The sequence below is a fragment of the Spermophilus citellus genome, assembly GCF_964194105.1.
Source record: "Spermophilus citellus genome assembly, chromosome: 12".
In the NCBI taxonomy this organism is placed as follows: Eukaryota; Metazoa; Chordata; class Mammalia; order Rodentia; family Sciuridae; genus Spermophilus; species Spermophilus citellus.
This window is the reverse complement of record NC_138198.1, coordinates 68,927,909-68,947,828: the sequence shown is the minus strand read 5'-3', so window position 1 is coordinate 68,947,828 and position 19,920 is coordinate 68,927,909. Positions and strand designations below refer to the sequence as shown.

The window sequence follows — 19,920 nt, the reverse complement described above, 5'->3', positions numbered from 1 at the left end:
TGCCCCAACTAAGGAAACCTCACAGCAGGGCACCCAAGCTCTACTTGCTTTCCTGGCAAGAAAAAAAAGGTTATAAAGTTCCACAATCCCAAACCAAACTTTTCCAAATATCTACAAGACACTTGGGCATATAGGTCAAGGAAACCCAGATGTTAGGAGAAGACAGAATATAACCTATTTCTCCCTACCCAGTACCCCCACCAATGCCCCTGTTCAGTTTTAAGTAGCCAGAGTGGTCATGTCCCTTTCCCCTAATGGGTTCCCAAGCAGAACCACTGGCATCAGCATCTGTGCAGGAATCCTGGCTGCAGCTACTAGCAGGACACCTAGCTGCTACCCATGCTCAGGACTTCTGGCTGCCACTCGTATGTTGACCCCCATCTACCAATGTGGATGAGGGCCCACAGTTGCCTCTATCTTGGGACACTGCGACCACTGCCATAGTCACCTGCACCTGGGTACACTGCACAAGGTCTGGAGACAGCCACCAGCCACAATACCGCATGCCACATGCTGCATCTCTGAACACGCCTCCCAACACCACGACCTGGCACCACCAAACCTGAAACCCCATTGCTGAAAACAGCCACCTCCATCTTAGGAGACTTTTGTTACCATCTTTATTTGGTGCAACTCCCAGTTTGGGACACCAGCTGGGGCTTAGGAGCATTGTCAAGGTATCTATAGTCCCCAACTCCCCCTTTTCTCTGACAGCCGCTAAACTTGCACAGTGCTTGTGGCTATGCAGCTGGTCCGTAACTCACAAAACCTTGTCCTGAACTGCCCAATACAAAACACCTCTCCACAACAGGTGTGCAGCACCTAGAGTGCAGCCCACAAGACCTCCAGAGAGAAATGTTCCTGATTGGGAAGTAGAAAGGGAGGGGTGAGTGAGATGTAGTTTAGAGACTAAATTAGAGACCAGGAATTGTGAGGTCTACAGTGGATATAAGGAGATAAGATAAGGTGCCCATATCACACAAGCAGGTCCCAAAGGAGATCCTTGGAGTTTAGTCTCACACTGGGGATGAGCAAATGCTATATCCCATCTCCAGGAGCTCTGCTCCCAAGACAACCCTCCAACACTAATAACTTTCACCATCCAGAGGGTGTATATACCAGCAAACAATAGACAACCCCACCTAATGGATGAGAAGGGAAGCAAGAAAAATACTGATCTCCAATTATTACAATCCTTGTATCTTTCTTCAAGATTTTTTTTCTCTTCTTTTTCTTCTCCAGCCCTCACATACCTAACATTTATGAAACCAAATGCTTTTCTTTTCTTTTTTTTTAAAGAGAGAGTGAGAGAGGAGAGAGAGAGAGAGAGAGAGAGAGAGAGAGAGAGAGAATTTTTAATGTTTATTTATTTTTTTAGTTCTCGGCGGACACAACATCTTTGTTGGTATGTGGTGCTGAGGATCGAACCCGGGCCGCACGCATGCCAGGCGAGCGCGCTACCACTTGAGCCACATCCCCAGCCCACCAAATGCTTTTCATGAATTAGGCTACTGAGGACTGGGATGTCTGAACAGTATATTATAGTTGTGTTGTATATTCTTTTATCTCCTATTTTTACATTTTTTGAAATTTTTCTTAATACTTATGTTATTTTTTACTCTCTCTCTATTGTCTTCCCATTTAGCTCCCCAAATCACTTTCTGTCTCTTCTCCTGCTACTGACCAGCTTCTTTAGATTCCTTTTTCATGCTTCCTAAGTTCTAATAAATCTGTATCTATCTTCACCTCCTTCCCCCTCAACAATGCATCCTACACCTCATCCCTAATTCTTCGTCCACCGTCAGAAACTGTAGACCCTTTTGCAAACCTACTCTTTGTATTTTAGATAATAATTGAATCTACCATTTATGTATATTGGAACAAAACTGTAAGTGTCTTAATTGCATCTATTTGGTTGAAGGCTGTATATGGTTTGTATTGGCATCTCTTAATATTCTTCTCCCCCTTAAAGGAGATTTATTGGAACCCTGAAGGGACACCATAAGCCTATAGGGTAAAAAGTGTAATGCCTCAGATCTGCAATGCTAGAAGGGAAAACACATGAACAACATGAAAAAGCAAGGGAATAAAGTGCCCCCAATAAACCAAAATACTACATTATTAGAATCCATGGAAAGCACAACAGAAGAAATGACAAATAAGGAGTTCAGGATGTACGTAATTAAAATGTTCTGTGAATTAAAGAATGATATAACACAGCAAATACAAGCAGCAAAAGATCATTTTGAGAAAGCACTATATAAGCAAATACAGAAAGCAAAACATTACTTCAATAAGGAGACAAAGGTTCTGAAAAAAATTAAAAAACAGAAATCCATAAAATAAAACAATAAACCAAATTTAAAAACTCAATACAAAGCACCACCAACAGATTAGATCACTTGAATGGTAGGACCCCAGACAATGAAGACAAATATATAATCTTGAAAATAATGTTGACCACACAGTGAGGATGGTAAGAAACCATGAGCAGAACATTAAAGAATTATAAGATAACATAAAAACACCAAATTTAAGAATTATTGGGATAGAAAAAGGAATAGAGTTACAAACCAAAGAAGTGACAAATCTCTTCAATGAAATAATATCAGAAAAATTTCCAAACATAAAGAATGAATTGGAAAATAAAATACAAGAGGATTACAGGACGCCAAATATACAAAAATCACAATAGAGCCACAAAAAGCATATTATAATGAAAATACCTAGCATTAAGAATAAGGAAAGAATTCTAAAAGCCACAAGAGAAATGTATATATATAGGAGGAAACCAATTAGGATATCGCACATTTTTAAAACTCAGATCCTGGAGGCTAGAAGATTCTGGAAAAACATATACCAACCTCTCAAAAAAAAAAAAAAAAAAAAAAAAAACAGACACCAACCAAGAATCATATCCAGCAAAATTAAGCCTTAGATTTGAAGAAGAAATAAAAACCTCCCATGAAAAACCAAAGTTAAACTAATTTACAACTAATTTAACTTCATTCCAGAACATCCTCATGGCAAAATATTCCATGAGGAAGAAATGAAAAACAACAATGAAAATCAGCAAAGGGAAGTACTACACTAAAGGAAAAACCAATCAAAGGAGAAACTAAGCCAAGTTTATTACAAAAAATTAAACAAAAATGAAGAGGAAGACAAATCATTTCTCAATAATAATCCTCAATGTTAATGGCCTAAACTCACCAATCAAAAGACATAGACTTGGGATGGGGTTGTGGCTCAGTGATAGAATGCTTGCCTAGCATGTGTGAGGCACTGGGTTTGATTCTCAGCAACACATATAAATAAATGAACAAAATAAAGGCCTAACAACAACTAAAAATATATTTAAAAGAAACACCTAGACTGGCAGATTAGAGTGCCGTCTCTCTCTCTCTCTCTCTCTCTCTCTCTCTCTCTATATATATATATATATATATATATATATATATATATATATGTGTGTGTGTGTGTGTGTGTGTGTGTGTGTGTGTATACACACACACACACACACACACACACATGCACAGATGTTTTCTTTGAATATGTTTATTATACCTTTAATCAAGGCTTGACTTTGTCCACCAATTTCATTAGAACAATTTTACCCTCTCTCTCTCTCTCCCTGTTTGTAATATATGGCATAGTTTCAGTTGATATACTTTAAAAACATGTATCATGGATAAACTTAGCCTGTAATACTGAGGGGAAAGAATCCACTCCCTTGATGCTGTTTCTGGAAATTCAGGTAATTAGTATCACTTCCCTCCAAAAAATAATATGGCAGACAGGTTAGGTGTGACACTGCCAAGGGCCACCCTGGGTGAAGACAGAAAAGCTCTAAAGGAAGCAGACTGGGTCTTTGCCATTACTTCAAGGTTTCCCGATTAGGTGGAAGTGCTTCTGTTTTCTGAAGCTTTTTAGATATACTCAGACATGTTTTTTTTTTGTTTTGTTTTGTTTTGTTTGCTCAGCAATAAGTATTAGCCTAAGGATTTATAAGAATAATGGACAGATGGTAGGGCAGAAGGACATTTAACTGCTCCTTTCCATGGCCAGTCTGCACAAATTGAATTTGAGCTAGTTGGATTATATGTGCATGTAGAGTCTAGCCATTTTGAAGGAGTGCAAAACTGATTGCATGGGGTTAGGGCTGAAGTTCTGTGGTAAAGCACTGCCCAAGATTGTACAAGCAACCTGAACGTATCTTTGTCTAGCAAATAAAGCTTACTTTCAAAATCTTACCTCCATCATTCATTACAATAAACCATTATTTAAAAAACAATTGTAGAATTATGAGAAACAGCATTATCACACTGTCCTTTATATCACTATTTCAAAAAAAATAGAAGAAAGAAACACACCAGATTTAATATCAATGACATGAATGAAGACTGTGGGAAATAATGAGCATATTAGATAAGTGAAAGAAGAGCTGAAGAAGCATGTTTTCAGTGTCTGAATTTTCTGTTTTGCCCCATTTTTTTAAAGGATTGAGTTGGTGTTGAATACTTCATGAACACCCAATGTGTGTTTTGAAGATTTGAATGGATGAAAGAAACATTCTGTTCATAAAATTCAAGCCACACTGTAAAGTTTAGAGAATTGGCTTTTATACCCATGATTGTGTGACTGATGAGAACCATGGCTAACTGGTCATGGCCAGCATGGGAAGGAAACAGAGACAATTGATGAGGAGTTGGAATAGAGTTGCATTTGTCAAGCCACTGACCTGTAAATCTGAGAAACTATTTCAAAATGGCCCAGAGGCACACACCACTTATGGCCCCACTGAATTCTGTGAAGGGAATTTAAGTTCTTCTATACCTGCCCGAGCTCTTCATGGAATGTCTTCCCAGTCCCACCCAGGCCTGCTGCACTAACCCCCAATCCCCAAAGAATGTCTTGACCCCTCATTTTACTGGTGTTTACATTCAAACTTTGCATAGCTATAGTAGGACCCTGAGCATCTGCTCTAGCCAGTTGATGCTCTGGGTCCTCTATTGATGTTTCCCACTTGGGAAACTGCAAGACTCTGTGTCCAGTGTCCTGGCCTTTAGATTGAGGTGAGTCTGGAGGGTCAGGAGCTTGTCATCATGCTTCCAGTTGCTTTGTAAAACCTTAGGAATTTGAATGGTGTAATTCTCTGTGGTCAACTGATTGAGCAGAAGTAGAGGAGGGAAAGAGCCTCAGATGATGCACTTGACATGGTTCAGGAAGCCCAGGGAAGGCTAAAACTGCTCATGGGGAAGAGGGCTCCTAAGACACAGGTCCAGAAAATTGGGGCCTAACCCCATGTGATGGAGATTAGAACCTAATTTTTCTTCTATTAGATGCAGAGTCTCTGGTTTTATTCCTAGATCCTTGATCCATTTTGAGTTAACTTTTGTGCATGGTGAGAGATAGGGATTCAATTTCATTTTGTTGCATATGGATTTCCAGTTTTCCCAATTTCCTTAATAAGACACCTATAGCACAATAATTAAAACCAAAAATCAACAAATGGGATAAATTCAAACTAAATGTTTTTTCTCAGCAAGAGAAATAATATGTGAGGTGAATAGGGATCCTACATCCTGGGAACAATTTTTTACCCCTCACACATCAGGTAGAGCTCTAATCTCTAGGGTATACAAAGAACTCAAAAGCTAAACAGCAAAAAATAGAAAAAAATAAACCAATCAACAAATGGGCCAAGGACTTGAACAGACACTTTTCAGAAGAGGATATACACTCAATCAACAAATATACAACAAAAAGCTCATCATCCCTAGCAACCAGAGAAATGCAAATTTAAACTACTCTAAGATACCATTTCATTCCAGTAAGAATGGCAACCATGATGAAGACAAACAGCAACAAATGCTGGCAAGGACGTGGGGAAAAAGGTACACTCATACACTGCTGCTGAGACTGTAAATTGATGCAGCCAATTTGGAAAGCAGTGTGGAGATTCCTTGGAAAGCTGGGAATGGAACCACCATTTGACCCAGCTATTCCTCTTCTCAGACTATACCCAAAAGACCTAAAAATCATCATACTACAGGGAAACAGTCACATCAATGTTTATAGCAGCACAATTTACAATAGCTAGACTATGGAGCCAACCTAGATGCCTTTCAATTGATGAGTGGATAAAAAAAATGTGGCATGTATACACAATGGAATATTACTCAGCACTAAAAAAATAATAAGATCATGGCATTTGCAGGGAAATGGATGGCATTAGAGCAGATTATGCTAAGTGAAGTTAGCCAATCCCCAAAAAACAAATGCTGAATGTCTTCTCTGATATAAGGGGGTGACTCAAAATGGGGAAGAGAGCATGGGAAGAAGATTACCTTTACATATTAAAGAGGGGTGTTCATAGGAGAAACCAAAAGGATTATGATGTATTAATTCAAAAATGGCAAGGATAGTGAAAGTGAGAAGCAAATGTTATCTAAATAAAGGAGGTTAAGATCCAAGAGGTGATGACATAGTTGGTTCATTATCATTACAGAAACATCAACATAGATGACTACAATCTGCAGACTAGCTTACTCTAAAATTTCACTACATGGTCTCTCCACCACCTCTCAGTGGGGCCAGAGGCTGGGGACCAAGCCTTTAACACAAGGGCCTTTGGGAGACCCTGGTCCAAACCATAGTAAGGACAAACCTGTGTGACCTTATTTTACCTTAATTACTACTTTACAGGCCCTATCTCCCAATACCGCCACAATCTAAGGTACTTGGATAAGACTTCAGCATGTAGACACAGTTCAGCTCAAGACCTGGGCTTATCAGACTTCTGTGTGTAAGATCAACAGGTTGTACTTTCAAAAACTCTTTCACCTAAGCCAACACTAGACTGACTGGCAGAGATGGCTCATCATATTTCATTATTGTCCTTTTAATGTCTGAAGAACTTTTAGCAATGTGCCCATTATGACAATTTTTTTTCCTTCTTCTTCTAAATAAGGTCCTGCTAGCCATTGGCCGTGACTCCTGTACAAGGAAATTAGGCTTGGAGAAGATTGGTGTCAAAATCAATGAGAAGTAAGTACATGCGGTCGTGGCCCTGTTGCCACACAAAGCAAAGCTGGCTATAGGTCACCTCTTAGCATTGCTAAGATACGAATTTTGGGTGGGAGTGGTACTGAGGATTGAACTCAGGGGCACTCGACCCCTAAGCCCCCTCCCCAGCCCTATCTTGTATTTTATTTAGAGACAGGGTCTCACTGAGTTGCTTAGCACCTCGGCATTGCTGAACTCGCAATCCTCCTGCCTCAGCCTGCCAAGATATAAACTTTTAATGTTTTAAATTTATCTCATAATATGTACCACGGCTGCTCTGTATTGATTTCTTCATCAATCAGGTACTCTTTTTTTTTTTTTTTTTTTTAAGATGGACACAATATCTTGTTTACTTATTTTTGTGTGGTACTGAGGCTCGGACCCAGGGCCTGTCATGTGTGAAGCAAGCACTCTGCCACTGAGCCCCAGCCCAACCAGTTACTCAGATCGCTGTCTTAAAGAGTTCAGGCACTCAACAACAATTTAAAAATAAATGGAGACATTCACCTAAAAATCGTGATTTTGAGTGGATTTTTATGTTCTTGGTCAGGGAAGGAGAAGAATTGCAGAGCTCTGAGTCTGCCTGTGGGGGACGTCTGGAGACAGCCACAGTGTCTGAGCTGAGCAGTGCATGGCTTGACCAGAGACATTCTTCTTAGGATTTGAAACCGCTAACCTTATAGATTATTGATAACCGAGGTGCTTGGGTTCTTAGCTGGAAGACTTTCCTCTGTGTGTTTTTGGAATATTCTTTTTCAGCCTGTAAGATAGTCGGTCACTATGTATTTTTTTTTCCTTTCCAAACACTCCTAGGAATGGCAAGATCCCAGTGAATGATATGGAACAGACCAACGTGCCCCACGTCTATGCCATCGGCGACGTTTTGGAGGGCAAACCAGAGCTGACTCCTGTTGCCATCCAGGCAGGCAAGCTGCTAGCTCGCAGGCTCTTTGGGGACTCATCAGAAAAAGTAAGTTTCCTGCAATCCCAGTGCCTTGGGAGGCTTGAGGCAAAAGGATCACCCCAAGTTCGAGGCCAGTCTTAGTAACTTGGTGAGACCCTAAACAACTTGGCAAGACCCTGTCTCAACTAAATAAAAAGGCCTAAAGATGTAGCCCAGGGGTAAAATGGCCCAGGATTAAATCCCTAGTTCCCAAAAGAAAAAGGTAAGCTTCTTCCTAATGTCAGTTTCTTATTATCATCCTGTGTGTGTGTGTGCATGTGTGTGTGTGTATGTGTGTGTTTTGCTGGGGATTGAGTCCCAGGCCTCGTGCCTGCCAGGCACCTGCTCTACCATCCAACATCACCCCAGCCCTGAGGTAATATCTTGATCAAAGTTTTGATTTAAAAAATGAGTATGAATAACTGATAACTTGGTCTGGGGTTGTGGCTCAGCGGTAGAGCGCTCGCCTAGCACGTGTGAGGCCCAGGGTTCCATCCTCAGCACCACATACAACAATAAATAAACAAAGATATTGTGTCCAACTACAACTAAAAAATAAATACCAAAAAAGTAAATAAAGCTATTATGTTCAAAAATAAGTAAATAACTAATAACCTATGTGCCTGTTTTCCAAGTGAAGGGTTCCTCAGGGATATGACTGGCAGTTGACTTACTAGGTAATAATTATCGTAAGCAAGTATTTTTTTGAGTTTTCACTATGCACAAGGCGTTTTCTGGGTGATGCACAGATTACTGTGGTTCCAGTCCCCGAGGCCTAGCAGGTGGGTGGAGGTCCTGAGTCAGGCACTGATGACTCATAAGACAGGATGTGGTCAGGTGCCAGGGGGCTGAATCGGTTGCATCCAAGCCAGGGACAGGGTTTCTGGATTCCAGGGGAAGGAGGGGAACAGGCTTCATAAAGTAGCAGCGGCCCTGGCCGCCAGGATTCCCTCGATGGCTTTAGCACCTACTTGTTGGTGCATGAACTTGGCCTCAGCGCCTCAGATTCATCCCAGGTAAAGCCAGATCGTCTTTGTAGGCTGAGTCATTCAGAGGGGAAGCAGGGCCTCTGCTGGGAGGTAGGTGGGCCACTCAGACGAGAGCGGGCAGGTGTGCAGTGCTCTGTGCATTGGGGACTCGGGGAACAGAGCCTCACCTGGGCAGACGCCCCCGTGTCAGGAGGGACCAGGGAGGAGGCCCAGCCAACTTCAACGGGAGGTGTCAACAGTGCTAAAGGTGCTGTCCCACCCAAAGATCTATCCCAGCCACAGGGCATGCAGCAATGTCGGCTGTCCATGTGCAGAAAGTTGGGGACAGGGGAGTACAGTTGGGAATAGACAGGGAAGCACATTGGGAAGGAGACTGGAAAATTGATACGATGCCAGATCGTCACAAACCCTGGAAGTTCAGTAGCGAGTCGGTGAGGCCTTCCCTAGGCAGTGGGGAGCCCTCAGAGAGCTTGTTTCCCCCAGCCTTTCATTGAGATAGATGCCAAGCCACAGACAGAACACCAGAACAGCCACCCATCATAAGCCTGTCCCCCAGTCCATAGTTACTAATTTGCCATGTGGGCTGTCCCCTCCTCTGAATGTGTGGAATTGCAGGATGAGGCTCCTCCAGGGGCACCCCTCCTCCCAGCCAGCCATGCCTCCTGAGGTCCCTCTTGGTGGGTCCACAGGAGCTGCTGGAAGACCACTTTCTGTCTGTCGCAGCGCCCACTCTTCTCTCAACCTGATAAGGGCTCTAAAGATGGTTCTGTCCTAACCACAGGACTTCAGAGATGGCCACCCTCCACTGCCCACCCCCCCCACACACACACACGCACCATCTCTCCTGGATGGTTGGGGACAGTCACCCCAACACTGCGGAGCTGCCTGTTTGCCTGGCCTCTTTGTGGCATGTGCCATGGTCAGTAGTGGTCTCGGCTTCTAGTGCAATAGCACAGTTCAAGGTCACCTGGATACATGCTCCTGGAGAGCACGATCTCCCTCTAGGGGGTGGAAAAGACTGAACATTTTGGAGAATTCTTTTTTTTTTTATTCTTAAGTTGATAATGGGCCTTTATTTTAGTTTTATTCATTTATTTCCTCGCAGAGCTGAGAATGGAACCCAGTGCCTCCCATGGGAGATGGGCACCCTTACCCTGAGCCACAACCCCAGCTCTGGACAATGACTTTTTAGGGACAACTGAGAAGTGCCCACCTCTGCCCCTGCCTCTCCATTTCATCCTTCCAAGTCTGGGCTTTGGGAGAGTGAGTCCCGTTCATGGTGGACACCCGTGTGTGGTCTGTGCCCTGAGTCGGGGGCTCACGTCTCTGCAGTTGTCGATGTTGTAAGAATCAGTTACTTTTAACTAGACTCACTGATTTTCCTTTTATAAATATTCACACTGATTATCCTTTTATAAATTTTTGCTGAAAAAAGTGTCACCAAATAAGACTCTAATTGCTTATCTTTCAGTGTGATTATACGAGTGTTCCAACTGCCGTGTTCACACCTCTGAAATATGGCTGCTGTGGACTGTCAGAAGAAAAAGCTATTGAAGTGTATAAAAAAGAGAATCTAGAAGTAAGATTGTTTTATTATTTCCTTTTTTAAAGAATTTCCCTCCTAATGAACCATTTATCTTCCCAATCACTTTTTATTTTATTTCACAAGTTTTACGGTAGGAAATCATATCCCTATTTGGAGGCAAATTAGAATTTAATTTAAACTTTCTAGCAAACTAATAAGAATACAACTGAGGCAAGAAGGGAGCAGAATGTATGTTGGGACATTTATTAAATTTGTTACAAGTATCAAATTTGCAATTTGAGGAAGCTTATACAGTGAAGTGCAAGGTCATCTTGAGATCTTTGGGGAGCCAGGTGCAGAGGTGCAGGCCTGTAATCCCAGTGGCTCCGGAGGCTGAGGCAGGAGGATCACAAGTTCAGTGCCAACCTCAGCAAAAGTGAGGCCCTAAGCAACTCAGTAAGACCCTGTCTCTAAATAAAATACAAAATAGGGCTGGGGATGGGGCTCAGTGGTCAAGTGCCTCTGGGTTCAATCCCCACTATCAAAAAAATAAAAAATAAAAACAAGAAAAAAAAATCCAAAACTTAAGCCTGTCATCCCAGCGACTTGGGAGGCTGAGGCAAGAGGATTGCAAGTTGGAGGCCAGCCTCAGTAACTCAGTGAGGCCTTGAGCAACTTAGTGAGACCTTGTCTCAAAACATAAAAAAAGGGGGGGCTGGGGATGTAGCCCAGCATCCCTAGCACTAAATAATCATAATAATAGTAATAATAATAATAATCTAATCATCATCATCATCTTTATAATGTTATTTTAGATTTACTTTTTGCATTTACATGTTTATAATAATGAGCCATCCTGTTAGGTGAACTTTAAGTTGGGTTGTAGAAAATTGATGACTATAATTATGGATTTAACAGTTTTAAAACTGTTTGCAGTCAGTGAGAAATTAAGGTAGAAAGGCAGGCAGTGAGCAGATGAATGTGGACAGAAAGCCACACCCCGGGTAGAAGGAAGAGTGCATTAGAAACAAGGTGTCCAACTTTGGGGGCTTACTTTCAGGTATTTCCCCTTAGGCCTACTGCAAATCAATTCACCTATTTTATTTACTTAGTTTTTCCATTTTGACAGAAGCCAAAATTTGATCTGTTTGTGGGTTTTGTTTGTTTGTTTGTTTGTTTGTTTGTTTTGGTACCAGGGATTGAACTCAGGGGCCCTCGACCACTGAGCCCCATCCCCAGCCCTATTTTATATTTTATTTAGAGACAGGGGTTTAGCACCTGGCTTTTGCTGAGGCTGGCTTTGAACTCGATCCTCCTGCCTCAGCCTGAGCCACTGAAGTGACAGGTGTGTGCTAACATGCCAGCTCTATTTGTGTTTTTTAATTCCTTATGAAAGCATTTGGGAAGCCTCCAACATAGTAATCAGAAAAATGACAAAAGAAAACATCCCTGTTACTAAATAAGGTCTTCACCTAAAGATTGAAATAGCATACCTTCTTCTAGGAGAAACTGATTGACACAGACATGCCCTACGTTTATTTATGTTACTGATCCTTGTCCCCAAGACACACAGAGAAAGCTAGTCATGCCCAGTGGACGGGGTCCCAGGGTGACCTCGGGCTTCTTCATAACAACATGCTGTGCTAAAGGCACGAGTGGTGTCTGTGAACTTTTGAGGGCCAAGTGGAGACTTTAAAGACCCGTCCAGGATGGCGTGTCATGTGTTGAGGCTGCTCCAACAGGTTCCCGTGACTTGGAAGCTCATAAACCACAGACACCTATTTCGTATAGTTCTGGAGGCTGAGGATCCAAGATCAAGGCAGATTTGGTGTCTGGCGAGGGAGGAGCTTCTTTTGGTTCATAGGTGCTGTCAGTGTGTCCCAGCGGATGGCAGGAGCAAGGTGGCCCTCTGTGGCCTTGTTCATGAGGGCGCTAATCACATTGGTCAGGGCTCCACCCCTGAGAGCTCCCAAGGAGGTTGGAATTTCAACATAGGAATTTGGGGAAGACCCAAATGTTAAGGCCACAGTAGATGACTAGCAATAAAATTTGACAAAGAAAAGCAAATAGATGAGGAGCAAGTAACCCAGAGATTTTTTTAAAAATCTAGCAGCTGTAGGGGAAGGCAGGAGACCAATCTGAAGATCTCAGAATGGCTGACACCGTGCACCTCTGGAGGGAAAACTGGACAGACAGGGTATGGGGGCCAGTGGACTGTTTGAAAGGCCTTTTAAGAGACTTTGAGACTCTGTGCCTGTCACCATTCTGAAGAGCACTGTTGTATTCACATTCGTCTGCTGGTGGTTGTAGTTCAGAACACTTTTCTTTGTCACCCAGCATTCATTGTTTGCCTTCAGTGTGAGTGATTCAGAGGTTCTACGCAGGGAGGAGGAAGCCATCCTGAGTAGATGGGCCAGGTGTGTGCTCGGTTCTGGTTTTTGGAGGACTCAGCCAGATCCAAGAAACATAGAGGCTCACCCAGGGCACGAGGACTCAGAGGACAGAAATGTGAAGGATGTGACCCTTGCTTTCAAGTATCACAGATTACATGCTTCATTTCTTTGAATGGCTTGAACTATTTTATTTCTTCTACTCTTCCTGGCTTTTGTTTTTGGATATGAACATAAAGATGAAGACAAAGATCTTTATCTTTCCTGGTACGTTGGCTTCGCACTTAGTGAATGTTTGAAAATCGAATTTGGTTCATAGAAAATTAATGTTTTTGGCTAATAGTGAAACAAAATAAAGTCGGCACACTTTGGTTGCAGCTGACACTTCAAGACTTCTGGCCCAAATGCTCTCACCCAGCCGATCATGTTGGGATCATCAAACTTTAACTTTCTGCAGGCTGCTATAGAGACTCTTATCTTTACAGAAGGAGAGCGCACCAAGGAGTGGACTAACCTGTGTGCACTAACCTGGCCTGTTTCTCTCCCTACCTTCTAGGTGTACCACACTCTGTTCTGGCCTCTTGAATGGACAATAGCCGGCAGAGACAATAACACTTGTTATGCGAAGATAATCTGCCACAAACCTGACAGCGTACATAAGGGACTGGGGGCAGAAATGCTGTCATTGGATTGGATTGGATTGATTGATTTTGTGGCCCTGGGGATCCAGCCCAGGGATTTGTGCATGCCTGAGCCAGACCCCCATCCCTAAATGCTATAATTTTAAAAGGTAGCTTTTCTTCTTAGGGTTTGGATTTTTAGAATATCTTTAAAGATAGCTTTGGGGTCAAGAATGAGCACCTTCATGGGGTTTTCCTGTTGACATGGCTGCAGAGGTCCAGCAGTGACCGGTTGTGCCCACGGTTTGCCAGTCCCCTCTTAGAATACATCAGTGGTAGTTGTCCCTGCCCAGGGCCCTCCTGATGGCTTGATGGCTTAGAACGGGGTGAATGTGAAAATTTGGGTCATCACCTGCCTGGTGCGGGTCTGTTTTTGTGGTGGCCCACACCCGTAATCCCAGTGGCTCGGGAGGCTGAGGCAGGAGGATTGAAATTGGCTGTGAACCTCGCTTCTGACCTCAGAGGTGTGCTCATTCCGTGCACCCCAGACCTCATGGCGGGCAGACCTCGGTGCCAGCCTAGTGTTGGCTACTCCTCACTTCCTGCTTCATGGAAGAAGCAGGGGACAACTGCTCCCTGGGCTGACAGTCTCCGCTTTTGCAGCAAAACCTGACACCTTCAAATTATTCCAGGGCTGGGCTTTAATTCAGATTTGTGCTGTTGTTGTTTAGCACTATCTCAGCATAATTCCGAAATCTACATCATCCTAATGAACTCCTTCATGCAGTGGGTAAATTGCTTGTTCTAGTAAATTTGAGTGCAAATTAACTCTGGATGCACATTTACCGGCTCATTTCACAGAATCTTACAGAGGCTCCCTTTCATGGTAATGTTCTCTGCTCGGTTCAACATGAGAGTCCTCCTGTAGGAGAGGCCGTCAATTTGAACTGAACTTGGAGTGAATAGATTCCTTTTCAGACCATTCACCTCCTGGGATTCTCTTTGTCTGGCTCCTGTATTAAAGGATCGAGTGATAGGATTTCATATTCTTGGACCAAACGCCGGTGAGATTACCCAAGGATTCGCAGCCGCCATGAAATGTGGGCTCACCAAACAACTGCTGGATGACACCATCGGAATCCACCCCACATGTGGGGAGGGTTATGAATTGACTTTACTCGATGCACTTTGAAAAACCAATATAAACAGTTTTATCAAGCCAGGCTCGGGAGGCTGAGGCTGAGGCAGGAGGATCGCAAGGTGGAGGCCAGCCTCAGCAACAGTGAGGCCCTGAGCAACTCAGGGAGACCCTGCCTCTTAATAAAATACAAAATAGGGCTGGGGATGGGCCTCAGGGTTCAAGGGCCCCTAAGTTCAATCCCCAGTACCACAAAAATATTGTCAGGAAGATTTTTTATCCGTAACCGTTTTGTATATTTTAAAGAATCACGCAATATTCAGAATGTGTTTTTTGAAAGCAGTGATGGCGTCTGACCATCTGTTTGTTGTGCTTCTTTCTGTGGCCAGGTCTTCACAACTCTGGAAATCACAAAGTCATCAGGACTGGACATCACCCAGAAGGGCTGCTGAGGGTAGCCCTGCTGCTGCCGAGTTCTCCTTGTCCTGCTGTCATTCCTTTCAATGACAATAATGCTCTGTGCCCAGGACACCCGCTCTGTTGCTAGGGGACCAGTACAGGGCTCTGGAGGGCACAGAGATGAGAAGGCGGACAGGGGGACAGGTCAGCAGCAGGGGCCTGCGGGTCGTCTCAGCTGACGTGAGTGGCAGTTAGGCTGCGTCCTTGACGCCCTGGCTTGGAACCCCCTGGTGAGGTGAGCCAGGGCCGACCCTCTTGCGTCAGACTGGACCTTGCCACCAGCACACCGTGAGTGGCACAGTAACCTAAGCTAACTTTTCCACACTTGGTACTGTTTTTATTCCTGCTTTATTATTTCTATGAAGAAATTATTTTTCAATTGTGAAACTGGCTGGAAAAGGCTGTTTTCCTGTGTGCGGGCCTGGGTCGCACCTGCGCGCCTGCGTGGGTGACATCTGGGAGATGCATTGCAGTAGCTGGCTGCAGAGGACTGGGGACATTAGCAGAAAGCTCTGCACCAGGTCTAAGTGTCAGTCAACTGTCCTTTAAGGGACATTTTAACCTGCTGTCAAAATCCTGAATTGGGCTTCACCCTCCTGGACATTTCCTGGTGTCCGTCACCTGGAAGTGACTCTTCTCTTATTAGTAAGTATCTCTAGACTGGTGAGACAGCTCGTGTAAGAGACAAGTACTTGAATTTCTTCTTGTTGATTTTTACGAGTAATATTAAAAGACGTTTTCAGTACTGTATGATGTGAAATCTGTTTTCAGACTGGTGAAAATGTTTCAGTCATGATCTGTTTAATGTAGACAAGTTCAGAAAAGAAACAGGTGATAGTTAGCAGTTTAATTTGAACTTACATCTGCGACGGAAAGGCCCCTTGGGGACAGAGGCCTTTAGACAGCCTCTTACACTGCCGCCCAGTTCACCCTCCCGCCGGCCTCTTGCTCCCTGGAGAGGTAGCCCGGGGCTACATCATGACAGAGTTGTGTGGCCATGATTTCTAAGCATAAGTTTAAAAGTGAATTGTAAAACCAGCAAGCAACTCTGGAACGCCACTTGGAGAGGGACACTTTGCTACCTATGGTAGGCCACAGAGCCTAGGCTCACCAGAAGTCAAAGGTCAGGGGTCATGTAGGGATGGGCTAGAGGGTTTCTGCTTTAGAGCTACACTGGAAATCCAGACCTTAAAGTTCATGTCACATGGGGGGAGTGGAGTGTGGGGTGGCCCGAGCTGAATGAATGGGAGATCGAGGTGGAAATGTACCTGAAGACCAGGAGTCAGTTCACAGGAAGGAGGGGACTATGGAAAGATCTAGGCTTTGGAGAGTGACCGACGTGGGCATGCCTGCTCTGTGGCTTACGAGATGTGACAGAATGTGCTGCTTGGCTTTTCCTCCTCTTCCTTTGTTGAGTGCAGACAGTGCTGCCCACCTCACAGAGCTACCTGGATGAGGTCCGCACTCGGGAGTGCATTGGCGTAGAGTGGCTTGGCTTCAGCGCTGAGGAATAAGGTCCCTGATAAGGAGAGCTACTGTAGACACACAGCAGTACAGCCAGCAGGTAGGCAGAGAGGGGACTGGTCTCTTGCATACTTTCACAGGCAACCTCCAAGTGGGATCCCCAAGTATTGGTAATCATATCCCTGTGTGGTCCCCTCCCCCATTTTACCAAGGTAGATCTGGGTGACCATGAGCCTATGGTGGAAGTGACGGTATGTCACTTCTAAGATTCGATTATAAAAGGACTGCGGCTCAACTTTTGGCCCTGCGTGGGCACGTGCTCTCACTTGCTGTGGGAGAAGAGAGCTTTGTGTCATGGAGGACTCAGGAAGTTCCTAGAGAGGCCCTGGTGGTGAAGAACTGAAGTCCCCAGCCACCAGCAAGATTCTGACGTCTGACATGTCCGTGTGAAGGAGCTCAGGAAGGGACCCTGCTGCAGCCAAGATTCCCTGGGCCAGAAGCTTAACGGCATCTCTGTGAGGCACTTGGGGCCAAATCCATCCAGTTTGAGCACTGCCAGTCTCCTGACCCTCAGAACTGTGAAATAATAAGTGCTCATGATTTAAGCTGCTAATTTTTGTAGTAATTGTTTTACCCAGCAAGAGATAATCAACACATTTAGGAAGGAAAACTAAAATTAGTACTGATGTGATCAGCCAACTCGAGTGTCTTGGGGTCAGTTACCCCTAAACAGACACAATAAAATTCGTGGGGTTACCATTCCGACAGAAGAAGCCTGGAGCTCACACTCAGCTCTGAGTTCACGTCATCGTCGTAAACAGTAGGGAAGTGCAAGATACCTTTGGGGTCAGTGGTCCTGAGCGGTGGCTCTGATAGGTTTTTGCTGAAGTTCCTAAAAGATGACTAAGAAAACCTGATCATCATACAAATGTATGTTATTCAACTAATGAAGGGAGAGCATGACCCCGATATATTGAGTTTCAGTGCCATCTTAATTGGGAGATGAAGAAGGGTACCATCCAGTCATGGACTGGAACCTCCAGAACCATGAGCCACAGTAAACCTTTTTTCTTTATAAGTTAATTTTCTCAGGCATTTTGGAGTGGTGGTGGAAAGCTGACCGGCAGTGCATCTTATCATTTATAAATGATACTTCAAAATTAATTTTTCATCAGTGTTCAAAATATTTGTTGAACAATTACTAGACGATGGGCTCTCTTTGGGTAAGAAGAATGTGCATAGCCAGAGGAACAGAGGCTCAGAAAAGACTGAACGAGGGCAGATAAGAATCCAGGTAGAAGAGCAGGTTGGAATAGGGGGTGTGATCTCCTGTCACGGATGCCTAAGTGTCCGTGCCTTAGAATTTGCCCATTAGTAGACAGATCTTATTAACTCTCCCAATTAATCTATAATGTGTCCCATTAACACTGACAAGACTACTGGGGTATCATCTTTGGTCTCTGTGTGATCCTGTGCTGTGTAAGTACCTTCTAGAAATGCATGTGTGAGAACTAGCTTTGGGCATGATGAGCAGTGCTATTGGTGTTATTTGAACCCCCCACTGTGGCTCCTCTCAGCTGTGTCAGGTCTACACCCCAGGCCACCCAGATTTCTTTCCCCCAAACTCTAAAATGGTGTGTGGTTATTGCCATTTGGAAAGCAATGAGCTGAGTTGTGCTTCTCTTTTGGCAGGATCCTTATCAAATGAATGGGGGGAATTTTAAATTTAGCCTAGCTTTCTCAGGAAGAAATCTCTACGCCGGGTGGGGGGTAAATGCAGGATGGCAGTTCTGCACTTGTTGGCCAGGTGATGTCAATCTCTGGGTGAGATCGCTGCTGGGCATGGGGGCCGCTGTGCCTTAAGAGGGGTGTAGTAAGTAGGATCAGCATCATCATGCGTGGCAGACCTGCTGGGACCCTATTGCCCCAAATTGCCCTCTTAGCACACCAGTGTTTCGCAGTCTGTTTCCTCTGTGGGATGTTAATGACCACAGGTTATTGAGTCAGCCCTTCCCCGGAGGCTGCCTGATTTACTAGGTAGGAAGGCTTTTCTGCACCAGAGCCTGAGATGATGAAGTGGTCCACAGAGGGCTTCTGTAACTTTTGCTGGGGGACTGCTAGTTCATTTAATATCATCCACAGCCTTAGCTAGTCCCGGGGACTAGCAAAGCTAAGTGAACTTTGTTAAAGTGATTGTTCTTAACTTACTTTCTTGGGGATCATGGGGGACTGGGGATTGAACTCAGGGGCCCTTGACCACTGAGCCCCATCCCCAGTCCTATTTTGCATTTTATTTAGAGATAGGGTCTCACTGAGTTGCTTACTGCCTAGCCAGAGGAACAGAGACTCAGAAAAGACTGAATGAGGGCAGATAAGAAGTGCATAGCCATGCTTTGGCTGAAGCTGGCCTCCAAATTGTGATCCTCCTGCCTTAGCCTCCGAAGCCACTAGGATGACAGGCTTGCGCCACCACGCCTGGCTCTTTAGTCATCCTTATTTGTTCAGCCTATACTGGGACATGTGGTGACTTCAGACCCTGCCCCTAGGTTACACAGGGCATTACCTAGGTTCTATGTCCTCAAAGACTTTACAATCAAATGGAACTAGCAAATATAAATTGATAGCTTTCAATTTGCCTCGTACAGGAAAGAGAATGAACATTGAGTGCTATAATAAACCAGAGTTATGCTCCATTCATAAATTCGTTTAATTATCTCACGAACACTTGGAAATACCGGTGAGGAAGCTGTATCCCTGTGGAGCCCTGTTGATCCAAAGTTCATTCATTTTTTGGTGCATTTAGACAGCAGGAAAGTATGTTAATAATAGCCAGGGGGCTGGGGCTGGGGCTCAGTGGGGGAGCACTTGCCAGGCATTGTAAGGCCCTGCATTCGATCCTCAGCACCACATCAAAATAATAAAAAATAAAGGTACATCAACAACTAAAAAATAGCTTAAAAAAGAAATAATGGCTAGGAATCTGTTTACATTTAGTGTGATCAGGGAATTTTACTGTTTCGTGGGGGAAGTGGGCACTAAATTGCTAAATTCTCATTACAATTACTGTAAAAAGTTAAGTTTGAAAGATGTACACATTTAAAGGTGGAGACTGCTCTTCACTTGGTGCATCTTCTGTTAGAAGCATTTGCATCTCAGGGTGATCAGAGACCAGCTGTGGATTTTAAAGCGGTTCGACAAACCCCAGAGCTGTGACTTCTCCTCCTTCAGTTCTGCTCATGATCATCCACATGCAGACTCAGGTGATCCACAGCTCAGTGGGAAGATCGGGCTTGCCCCACACCCTGAGTCATTTCCTGCTGCCAG

The 19,920-nt window shown here is 44.1% G+C and overlaps 1 protein-coding gene across 1 annotated transcript; it reads left to right on the top strand.

Moving 5' to 3' along the window:
• Positions 1–254: 254 nt before the first annotated feature.
• Positions 255–15,960, top strand: LOC308631646 (thioredoxin reductase 3-like; the record flags this gene model as incomplete). The annotated part of the gene is made up of 7 exons (XM_081263026.1): positions 255–365; positions 6,974–7,050; positions 7,882–8,038; positions 10,472–10,579; positions 13,472–13,567; positions 14,560–14,694; positions 15,063–15,960. 7 exons carry the CDS (start codon positions 255–257, stop codon positions 15,123–15,125), a joined length of 747 nt encoding a protein of 248 aa, XP_081119152.1. The 3' UTR covers positions 15,126–15,960.
• Positions 15,961–19,920: the final 3,960 nt, after the last annotated feature.